The sequence below is a fragment of the Schistocerca cancellata genome, chromosome 2, assembly GCF_023864275.1.
Source record: "Schistocerca cancellata isolate TAMUIC-IGC-003103 chromosome 2, iqSchCanc2.1, whole genome shotgun sequence".
Classification (NCBI taxonomy): Eukaryota; Metazoa; Arthropoda; class Insecta; order Orthoptera; family Acrididae; genus Schistocerca; species Schistocerca cancellata.
In genome coordinates this window covers 834,446,801-834,459,401 of record NC_064627.1, presented here as the reverse complement: position 1 = coordinate 834,459,401, position 12,601 = coordinate 834,446,801, and the positions used below count along the sequence as shown (strand labels likewise).

General features: G+C 38.4%; 1 protein-coding gene across 2 annotated transcripts in view; it reads left to right on the top strand.

Moving 5' to 3' along the window:
• Positions 1 to 12,601, top strand: part of LOC126162738 (tuberin) — a 342,768-nt gene that overhangs the window by 269,501 nt on the left and 60,666 nt on the right. For both annotated transcript variants that reach the window (XM_049919411.1, XM_049919410.1), the window contains exon 25: positions 84 to 213. In XM_049919411.1, coding sequence (XP_049775368.1) covers positions 84 to 213 — 130 coding nt within the window. The remainder of the gene's footprint in view (positions 1 to 83; positions 214 to 12,601) is intronic.

Here is a 12,601-nt window from a genome sequence, read left to right as displayed (position 1 = left end):
TTCAAATTAATTGAAGCAGAAGTATTTTTGCACATACATATCAAAGAGTAAACATGTCTAATTATTCTTTTGTGGATTTTTAGGTATGCACAACAGCACCATCCTTGCGACCTGCTCATTCAGCAGCAGTTACAGTGACTAGGCCTCCACCACCGTCTCCATCTCAAGTTCATCGCGTTGTCCCACCTGAAATTAGCAAATCAGCTGTGAGAGGTATGTGCAGATGTGTTCTCAGTATCTGGGGTGAAGGTTGCTTTGTTCTTTAGTTTTATGTTATATATTGTTGCATATGTACATTTTTGGCAATATAGCTGTATAAATGTTGGCCTATAGAGTTGACAACTGCCTGTATGAAATAAATGTTACCACCAAGTGGGGTCTGGAGAGTGACATTGAATGTGTCACACAGTGAAAATTAGGTCCACTACTCTCTTCTTTGCCTTGTGCACTGTCACATCCCAGGGAAGCAGCAAAACCAGCTACTGACTTTGTCAGTCACTGTGTGAGAATAATTCGATTGTCCAGAAAAGAAAAGCAAAAGAAAGAAAAGTTGCTTTGCAGCCAAGAGCCTGTCGCACTATTTTGACCACTTTGTATGAGGTTTTGACAGTTCTTTATCCTCATTAAAAAATCTTGGGAGTCACTGAGCTGATCTATTATAAAAATGAATACAATGTAATATTTATATTATTGTGTAGGTTGAGGGATCTTTAAGATCTGATAAATGATACAAGGCATGTAAATAATGTTTGCAATAAAAGGTGCCATGATAACTTTGTGACAGGTGGCACAACTATAGGAATATAAGATGTAACCATGGCCCTCACCCAAATGGACCCTGTGTTCTAACTAGAGTGCCTATCTGTGAGCATCTGGCACCTTTGGGAGCAGGTGGGGAGCTGTGTGCAAAAAGCTAACTTTTGATCAATCAGGAAGCCTGTGGTAGCATATACAAGCATATGTTTCAGATGAGTGCTTGTGAACAGGGGTAGGCAAATGGCTCAGCCAGGTGGCAGAACAAGATGAGAACAGGGTAGCCTATGTGGCAGGTAGCCTATACGACTACTACTACCTGCTTCTGCCCACAGGTGAGTTGACAAGCACTTACGGGTGTCCATGGTCCAGGAGGTAGTGTTGGCACAGCCTTATATAGACCGTTGCAAGTGTACTAAACATTCTTACAATGACATAAGTTTTGATTGTGTTCCGCCATAATTTAGTCTACCGTGTATAGTCATGATACAGTGTGTTTTTCATGTATCTAAAAAATCCCTTAACTTATGGACATGACTATACTTGTAAAACATTCATTGTGTCCTGTAACTTAATTTTTGTTCATTGGTTAGATACATAACATCCTTTAGACATTTTGGTCACAATACAAAATTAATGGTTTCAAAGCTGAGAATAAGGCAACCAGAAGTCTTCTGGTTGAGAAAGCTATGGATACGTAATGTAAATTGAGTAGATGACAGATGTGACGTTGTCAACGATAGAGTATTTTTCCTGTGTAGGGAAAGAAGACAAAATTCTTGTTGAATTCTTTATGATAAGAGAGTAGTAAGAACGTCTTAATGCAAAATGGGCAGATGGCGTATACATAAAATTTGATATGTGGAAGTCAACTTATCATGCATGGATAAGTCTGAAAGAGGTTCTGATCAACTATTGAATGAAGAAATTACATGATCATCATACAGACACTGTACCTGATGACAGACTTCCTTTGGATGGCTCTAGAACGACACTCAACTTCACCTTTAAATGAGAGAGAGTTTTTGACGACTGCAATGAACACTCCCTCTCCTATGGTCTCTAATCTGTCTTTCCAATCTGTCTTTCCAGTATGTGTTCCACAACTCGCTAAATATCTCGGAGCGTTCCACTTGGGGTTTCAGCCAGCTTTCAGTCCCAAGAATAATTTGAGCATGAGAACTTTCCTGGAGAGCAGTAAATATGGGAACTTTATTACTAATACTTCGACAGATTACTGATAAAGTTATGACAGTTGAAGTGTCTTTACTCTGAATGCTGTTTGCTTCCCATCAACTGGCAAGTGTTCATGAGAACACTTCAAACTACGAGGTGCATTCAAGTTCTAAGGCCTCCGATTTTTTTTCTAATTAACTACTCACACGAAATCGATGAAACTGACATTACTTCTAGACGTAATTGCCCTGCAGACGTACACATTTTTCACAACGCTGACGCCATGATACCATGGCAGCGGCGTAGGCTTCTTTAGGAGTCTGTTTTGACCACTGGAAAATCGCTGAAGCAATAGCAGCATGGCTGGTGAATGTGCGACCACGGAGAGTGTCTTTCATTGTTGGAAAAAGCCAAAAGTCACTAGGAGCCAGGTCAGGTGAGTAGGGAGCATGAGGAATCACTTCAAAGTTGTTATCACGAAGAAGCTGTTGCGTAACGTTAGCTTGATGTGCGGGTGCGTTGTCTTGGTGAAACAGCACACGCGCAGCCCTTCCTGGACGTTTTTGTTGCAGTGCAGGAAGGAATTTGTTCTTCAAATCATTTTCGTAGGATGCACCTGTTACCGTAGTGCCCTTTGGAACGCAATGGGTAAGGATTACGCCCTCGCTGTCCCAGAACATGGACTCCATCATTTTTTCAGCACTGGCGGTTACCCGAAATTTTTTTGGTGGCGGTGAATCTGTGTGCTTCCATTGAGTTGACTGGCGCTTTGTTTCTGGATTGAAAAATGGCATCCACGTCTCATCCATTGTCACAACCGACGAAAAGAAAGTCCCATTCATGCTGTCATTGCGCGTCAACATTGCTTGGCAACATGCCACATGGGCAGCCATGTGGTCATCCGTCAGCATTCGTGGCACCCACCTGGATGACACTTTTCCCATTTTCAGGTCGTCATGCAGGATTGTGTGCACAGAACCCACAGAAATGCCAACTCTGGAGGCGATCTGTTCAACAGTCATTCGGCGATCCCCCAAAACAATTCTCTCCACTTTCTCGATCATGTCGTCAGACCGGCTTGTGCGAGCCCGAGGTTGTTTCAGTTTGTTGTCACACGATGTTCTGCCTTCATTAAACTGTCGCACCCACGAACGCACTTTCGAGACATCCATAACTCCATCACCACATGTCTCCTTCAACTGTCGATGAATTTCAATTGGTTTCACACCACTCAAATTCAGAAAACGAATGATTGCATGCTGTTCAAGTAAGGAAAACACCGCCATTTTAAGTATTTAAAACAGTTCTCATTCTCGTGTAGTCTAGTGTAGTGATTCGGGAATTTCTGTGTAAATTCTAGAACCACTCAGCCTTCTACCATCTCAAACGCACGATGTTCTGGATATCAGTGTGGAATGTAAAATCCTACCTATTGCGCATCACATGTTTGTGTGTGCAGTTTTAAAATCAGTCATGGGAACAAAGTAGATGCGGTGGACGAATGGCACCGACAAGTACCTGCCGGGCAATCCATAGATGTTTTAATGAGTGTGTAAGGAAGAACCATGTAGTTTATATGCAGCACTGTGCTTATTGGGCCATTGACTATTGTTATTAAAACAAAGACAGTTGAAAAATAACTCTTGAAAACTCTTGACGTAACCTTGCTATAGGCAAGACTTATTTTCTGATTTATGTTAAAAAAAGTTATGGTATCAAAGCCAACTTTCTTTTAACTGTAATTTAATTTGTTTCTTACATTCAACTGTACGAGGGACGTAAGTTATATATTTATGTTGAAAGTGAGAGTTTTATTGTGTATGAAAGTCAAATACATCTTTAATTGACGAAAAGCAAAGTTTGTATGTCTACTTATTTCATAAGTAGAAATAGTCTAAAAATTCTTGTACCTAGCGTTATTCAATGGAGAAGAAGTCAAGAGGGTTTCCTGCAGCCTGCTATCCAGTAAAGAAGAGTGGCTGCAAATTCCAAGTAAGTCACTTCATAAAGAAGTGGAACGTCGTTTGGAGGAATAAACCAAAATAACCCAGATTCACACTCACATGTCAGAAACGTTAGACTAATCGGGAAAAAAAAAAAAAAAAAAAAACCCTCACATGCACTCCACAAGTACTATGCTACCCACGTAGCTGCTTCTTTTGTGTAATACACCTCTGACCTATTAAGGGGAGTCTTACAAATCTCCAAAATATAATGCAGGTCTAGAAATCTGCAGCCAAGGTCGTCACAGAGTCGACAACATGTTTGGTCAAGACCCTATACTTGGGTCCAAAATCAAAGGACCCCAATCAACTCCAGGAACGATGCTGCAAATTGTGACCTCTGCTTGTGCCCCACGTGTGAGGCCAGCAGTCTTCACCACCTCTGCCAGCTGCCTGTAACAACTGAGGATCGCCTCAGAACCCAAACACCAGGCATCATCGGTGCAGATGTGAGCCCCAACTTGCAGACAACAGCACCGTGCATGCTTGATAGCTGCTGGCAAGGATGCCTCCGCATCTCAGATGAGGGCCCCCAGCAGACATACCGAGTACACATTGGCTTTCTTTCCAGCCCTGAATGTTATCTGCCTAAGTGGCTCCATGATGTGCCTAACTTCCATCTTGAAAATGTTGCCTTCCTAGGGGTTGAAAAAGTCACCCTCCAAGTTCCTAAGTCACTATGTTTATGTCTTCATAAACCTCAAATGGTAACTGGTGTAACAAAAGTCACATGACAAAACTCTCTCTTAAAAAACTTACTCCTTCAAAATTCAATTAATGGTTGACAACTGTCAGGTCATAATTTAAAGTAGCATATTGTGTTATATTTGTTTTCAGTTGCTGAAGGGATGTTCACTTTTACTACATGGTCGCTGATCGGTACTAGTAGGAATTCACTGACACTAGAACTACTGCAGACCTTCGAGATCTAACAATAGGTGGTGGTCATTGAGTAATTGTTGTACAACAGCCGTCATTTCGTGATTTCATAGTTGCTACTGGAAATAAGTAACACACATAAGCATGAACATCCCTATAATTTGCTGTCACGAATTCAGCTGATCAGTACGGCATGAGCGTCTTGTCAGTAGTTAGTGAAGTTATGTCTCAATTTTTCTATTGTCAGCAATGAGTTGTAAGTGAGCAGTGATGCATGAATGTGGTTTACTTAGAATTTTGTGATTTGTGAGGCGTAAAAGAATAGTGATTAAAGTGAAAAAAATTACTGACATTCACAAGTTATTTGTACCTCATAAAAGAATGAAAACAGGAAGGGAGGGTATTAAAAAATGTAAAATTAGTACCTACGATGATACTGAAAGAAAAGGGTGAGTCAAACTCAAATATCTGCTTTAAGAAAACATCAGTAAGTGTGTTGATGGGGAAAATACAGACTTAGCAAGTGTGTCTGCTTAATTCAAGTACTTTGCTGAAAAGGATATTAGTCTCCTGGTTAGTGTTACCAATGTAGAAATTATGGCAAAGAAGGGGGGGAAGAAAGAGAGAAATTGAAGATTCCCTAAAGTATAAAATTTTTTTGAATCCATGGCAACCAGACAAAAATTATAATTTCAGGAATGACATAGATGGCATAGAGAGAACATTTCAGTTGAACTGGTTGTCATTATATCCATCACTGATTTATTCTAAAGCAGTTAAAGACGCTCTTGTAAGTTGCATATGTTTATGGCCACATATAATGCATGGCAGTGATCATGGGCCATTAATGAGTGGTCCATTCACCAACGGCAAAAAGTATCGCAAATCTGCAAAAATAATGTATTGTTGTGTAGAGTAGTCAGATGATGAACTACCAAGCGAGGCCGTAGTGGTTACCACATTGGACTCGCATTCAAGAGGATTACGGTTCAAACCCTCATCCAGCCATCCTGATTTAAGTGTTCCGTGATTTCCCTAAATCGCTCCAGGCAAATGCCAAGATGGTTCCTTTGAAATGGCAGCCAACTTCCTTCCCCGTCCATCCCCAATTCCTTGGGGCTGATGACCTCACTGTTTGGTCCCCTCCCCCAAATAAACCAACCAACCAATATGAAACATTGTAGAAACATTCTGAAAGAGCCCCTGAAAATGCCACTTATATTTATCATCGAACTCATAATGATTTAGGTTCTGAAACATCAGTTTTATGTTGTGCATTATTTTACAGGTTGTGTGCAAGTGGAAAATGATGTAGCTTCCACACTGATGGATTTGAGAATCGATATCGAAACATGTGGTAGTAGTTCAAAATTACAAAATGTGGGAAATGTTACCTATCCAAAAACGTTAACAATAAGAAGACACTTAATTGAGAGAACAGAACTTATGACAACACCAGCAGAAAATAACACAGATGGCAGGAATCCATAAAATCTGTGAATGTAAAAACAGATCTTACTATAATTACACTGTTAGCTTATTTATGTATATAACATTTACATATACTAAATGTGCGCTGCATAAACCAACAGGAGAAAATTATACAAGATAACAATGTACTCAAAATTTCTAAATCACATTTATGGGGAAATGTTTTGCCTCCAGTGACATGAAAACCTGTGGGCAACTCTGCCCCAGTCCCAACAGATAAGATGACTCTGTGCTAGCTCAAATGCCTTCTCAAAGCAGTCACTGCCTTCACCTTTTATTAAACTTTGTTTGCTGCTATTCCTCCCACACATATATGGATGACCTAGGCATGTATTCCCATTCGATGAGCAGTGGAAACTAAGGGGTTGGGTCAGACACATTAAATGGCACAACAATATCAGAGATTGCAGGTGACCTCTTGAGTTGTCTAAGCCCTATTGGCAGCAGAAAATCTTCTTCTGGCTGTTTGGAAATGTTAAGCTCTTCCTGAATCTACACACAAGCATTGTCACTTGGCATCTTTCATCTTGAAATACAATTAACAAAAATGTGGAAGGACTAAAAGGCCGACACAAATTACGCTAAGCTGGAAAATTTTAAAAACCTGATTTTGAGCAATGAAATGCTAAAATCATCCCACTACAGCTAACCAGTCCATAGGAGATGTAACTAATGTAAATTGCATGAATCTCCACAGACAGCTATAATAAATCAAGTAAACAAAATACCCTAAAGCAACACTTGCAAAAGAAACTATGAAATATACTCTTGGTACACTCAGACACACAGTTAAATTAATCTAAGACACTTCACGTAAACAAGTGCTATACTTCAAACACTGGGACTAGTAACATTGCCCAGAGAAGCTACTAAATTATTAAAATGTGATTACTTATTTGTTGTGTCAATAATTCTCAAAAAACTTCCCTTTAGTCTTTGTCCTTCCTGGTGTGATTTGTGTAGTTGTTAAGAGTTGAAGATTTTTATTAAAAAAAAGGCAGTTTTCTATGAATGAAGAGCTTATGCAGTTATTGAAGAATATGCCCAGCTGCTAGAAAATGCTTGTACAAAATTTTTTAGCTGTTTGATTTCAGAGGACAGAGAGATGCATTAAACCTATTGGACAGCATTTTGTAAAAAACAAAGTAAATGGGTCTATATTGTAAAACTTTTCCAGTATGATAAATAAACCCAAATGTCTGACCACAAACACATTAAAAGTTCCCATACAATTTGTATAGTACCTCATAGCTGAAGTTTACACCTCTGCCTTGGACCCTTAAAAATCATTGACAATAATCTGAAAACTTAAGCAGGTTTCTAATTCACACATACTTTCATTTGTAGACAATTATTGAACTGTCAAACAATTTTTCATTTAGAATCTGCAGATGTACATAAATTTGTTGCTGTTAGTGTGATGATGATATTCCATTGACAGATTTTGGTGTGAACCTTAAGGTTCTACATCTACACTCCAAAAGCTACTTATTGTTATGTGATGGAGTGTACTTCAGATGATATCACTATCAGATCCCCTCTTGTCCTGCTCCACCCCCCTCCCCCCTTTTTCTGTCCGTTTGTGACTGGTGAGTGCGAAGAATGACTTACCAGTAAACTTCTGTATTATCTGTAATTTCTCGGATTATCTCTTTCTGATCATTTCACAAGACTACTGGAGCAAATTCTACTGGAGTTTTTTGAGCATATCCGTAATGTTATTGCACCGACAATAGGGTCCTGTGACAAAATGTACCACTCTTCATTGGATCTTGCCTATCTCTCATATTAATCCACCCTGGTAAGGGTCCCAGTCTGATTAATAGTACTCAACACAGTTGAAAATATGTTTTGTAATCTACTTGTTTCGAGGATGAATTACATTTCCTTAAGATTCTTTCCGTAAATCTCAGCCTGGCATTTGGTTTTCCTATCGCTTGGTTTATGTGGTCATTCCAGGTTGTTACTCTCAAAAATTTTATGGTAGTTACTGTTTCCGGCGATTTATTACCAATAGTGTATTTGCACTGTAATGGATTTATTTTACTATGTATGCACAATATGTTACATTTATTAATGTCCAGAGTCACTTACCAGTCCCTGCACCATTCATAAATATTCCGCATATCTTCCTGCAGTTTATTACAGTCTTCTGATGTTTCTATCTTCTTATGGACAATGGCATCATCTACAAACAGCTTCATGGAGCTTCCGATGTTATCCAATAGATCATTTGTATATGTTTTAAACAGTAACAGTCCTATCATACTTCCTTAGGGTACTCCTGAAATTACCTTCATCTCTGTCAATTTTGTTTTGTTAAGAATGATATATTATGTTCTGACTGCAAGGAAGTTGTTAATCCATTCACAGATCTGGTCCGATACTCAATAAGCTCTTCTTTCTTAATGAAACAACAATGCAAAACTGTTTTAGAATGCCTTCCTGAAGGCAAGAAACACAGCATCAACCTGAGCATCAAAGTATAGCACTCTGGATTTCATGGACAATCGGAGCAAGCTGAGGATGTCTGTCTGTGGAAACCAAATGCTGTTTACAGAGATCTTTGCTGTACAAAAACATCATAATACATGAGCATAAAACATGTTTCATAATTCTACAACAGAATTGACATCAGCGATCCAGGCCTATAATTATGTACGTCTATCCTATGATCATTTTTGAAAATGAGTCGCTAGGTTTATTTTGCCAGTGACCTACAACAAACTGCTGTTAGGAAGGGAGCAAATTCTAACCATTTCAACTGCAACAGTGAGCGGTGCTTGACATTACAAATTTTGTTTTCCACTCCTACCTTGAGCCTCATTCAGCCCAGAGTTTTGTAGCTATCACATGCTCCATTCTCGAATATGGCTATGCTAGGCATCAATGCTGTATATTACTGCCATCTAAGGAAGCCTGAGTTAACTCATTGTCAAACCGTAACATTTATGTTGAAAGATTGTAATTATTACGTTCAAGTTAGTAGATGTGAAACGGTTGGTTCTTCATGAAGTCCTTTCTGAGGAAGGGATTGTTGAGTTGTTAGAGAAATGTTTTAGTGAAAACAAGAGTGGTGATCACTTTGATGAAATGATTTTGATGATGACAGTGATTTGTATGTAAACAATTAGAGTACAGTGATGATGCAAGCAGTCTATCCTGAAGAGTTTCAATAAATATCACACAAAGAAAAGTTTTGTAGAGTAATGCCTACGTAAATGTATTTGAGTGAAAGTGCACATTTCGTTTTAACGTATACCCTAATTGTTGGTCAGTGGCCTCATTGTTTCCACAGAGAGATGATTTGTGGCACACTCACCAAATAAGAGTGCACAGAGACACCCGGTGTCTGCATTACAGAGTGCAGAGGGTTAATAGGTGGTTACGTATTTCAATATCTGTCATTTTGGTGTTTGTACAGTCATTGAAATGAGGGACCACATTATGATCTTCAGCTATGAAACAGATTCAGAAGATCAAATTCACTATTGTGCCATTCTTTCTGTCATCTTCCATTTCAGTGCCAGTGCAGGCACTGAGTTGACTATATAGATGGTTTCAATCTGCTTACTGATTTTACATAAGAACAAAACTTCTTAAGGTTATTCATTGGAATGGATAGCAAAATTTTATTGTCTAATTTATTGAACCCTTCTCTCGCTGCTCTCTTTATGTTTTTTTACTTGTTTCAGCTTTTGTTTGTCAGCTAAGTTTTCACATTACTTAAATCTATAATGAAGCTCTGCTTGTTTCAATTGCAACTTTCTAACATGACTGGTACACCACTGTGGATCTTTCCTGTCACTTCAGACCTTGTCTGGAATGTACTTGTCTAAGGCATATTGAACAGCACATTTGAATTTTTCTGTTTGTGCTTCATATCTTCATCTTCAGAACTGGACAATTGAAGTTGATTTCTGAGATACTGTGAAGTTTGTATCTTGTCTCTTTAGCTAAGCAAAAATGTTTTTCTACCTCTCTTAACACTTCTTACAACACCTGTAATCACAGATATGACACAGGCTTACCATTAATGATAACTTCATCTTTGTTAACAGTTTCAAAAAGTTCATGTCTGTCTGTTTCTAGGAGGCCCATGATATTACCCTCATGAATTAGTTCTCTGACTATCTGCTCAAAATAATTTTTGGATGAACCTTCAGAGTAATGTCACACAATTCCCTGTGTCGGCCACAAGTTTTGGTTGCATGACTCGCCCGTTCTATTGGCTTCTAACATATTCTTGTGATATATATTCCATTTTTATGTAGAATTTTGTTGCTGTTTATTTCCAGTTTCGACCAATTTTCTGTTCTAATAGTATCTGTAACCTAATGAGATATACTAATTCGAGGATGTTGCCATAAATGCTCCCGCAGTTTACCAGTATCATATGAACCTTTTGTATTTCTGATCTCTGAGAATAATGTAGCTGACCTATCTTTGATTTCAGCATGCATTTCATCACTGATCTCTGGGATGGGGGAAGGGAGGGGGGGGGGGGGGTTCCTTAACCTTAAAAAAAAAAAAATTCACATGTGCATGCCACAGGTACCCTAATAGCCACTTGCTGCACATAGTTCACACCTGGCATGTCAAGGAGTACCCTACAGCTCTCCACCCCATAGTAGAGGCCGAGAAATTTGTATCCATTATCAATGCAGAATGGTTAGCCTGTGGTTTAACCCAATCTTTTTAAACTAGAGGACCGTTATCAATGCTGTGTATAATTCTACAAATAGTGAGCCAAGCTTGCACTCTGTGTGCAACACTAGCTGCTGTCAACAAATCACGCAGCTGCCAAAAGGAACCGAGATTGAACTCACAACCCACATGGCAGGCATCATTAAATCCAAAATGATTCATGATATGCAGCTGGTTGCACCCAGGGTATTTGTTAGACACTAGCAGAGCCTCCTCAAAAAAAAAAAAAAAAAAAAAAAACCTGTATAAAATCTCAAAAAATAGTCAATGTAGTGCTACCTAAGTTGAGATGCACACAAAATATAAATGAAAGAACAAAGAACTGGCACTAAAATCTGTTCTTCAGATTTCAAACTCTACACTGAAGTCACAAAACTCGCAAGTTCTTAAAACAAAAATAAATTACAACGCTGAATACAGATATATAAAAAGTTACTTTTCACCTAAAAGTCAGCCCACCCAAATGCTAATGCATGAAAAAAATTGCAAGGACTTAGAAAATGTAATTAAAACCAGTAAACCCTAAAAAGCACACAGGTAATATTCGCTTCTTGGCGAAAGTTCGCCGGGAAACATTGTACACATCAGGAAACATTGTACAAACATAAACAACAACTGCTGCTGATGATGATGATCTCTGCTCACACCTGGGTGGCTGGAGCTCTCTTCTTAAGATTGTTACTTGTTTCTCTGTCCATGCATTCAATTTAGTTTCAAAGTATGGCAGAGATCATCATCCACAACAGTTATTTAACAGTAAAATATTTCATCAAAACAAATCCATATCTTTTAATACATACATGATTCATGTTAGTCTCTAGTTGCTTTTACATATTTTATGTTGACAGTGCTTCAGAATTTAATATCATCTGTTAGTTCTGCAGTTTGTTGTCAATGTTCAGTTCATTCTGCTAGCTTATAATATTTCCCAGGTAACTGAAGTGACTAACTTGTTCAGTGGTTTTGTGTCCTATTATGATCTTAGTCCTCAACAGCTTTGTCCCTTTGAGAGCCATCACTTTTGTTTTTGGAATTGGTATTTTTATATTATATTATTTAAACATTTGGTTCAGCCTGTACACAGATCTCTGTAGTGATGTATCTGTATCCTGTATAACTGCAAGATCACTTGCAAAAAAGCACAGTGTTAAAAAAATTCATGTGATAGTCTCAAGCCCGAATTAATTCGTTGTTTCCATGTTTCAATTCTATCACCTTTCTTATTTGCTGAGGATATCCTTTCTTGTGTAATATTTTCCTGTCTGCGTGATTGAAACTTTTCTCTAAGTCTATAAATGCAGTGTGTGTTTCCTTATTGAACTCTCTTTGTTTTCCTGTGATTTGTCTAAGTATGAAAACATATCAGTACGGCATGTCACTTTCCTGAAACCATTTTGTTCTTCAAGATAACATATTTCTGTCAGTGATTTATTGACATTGAAATTATTATCTTGGCGTAATCTTATACGCTGTGTCTGCTATTGATATAGTGTGATAATTATTGCATTCATTTTTTTTACCTTTTTTAAGAACTGATATGACATCTGCAACTGGCCATAGTTTCGGGATTTAGCGTCTTTACCAATGTTGTT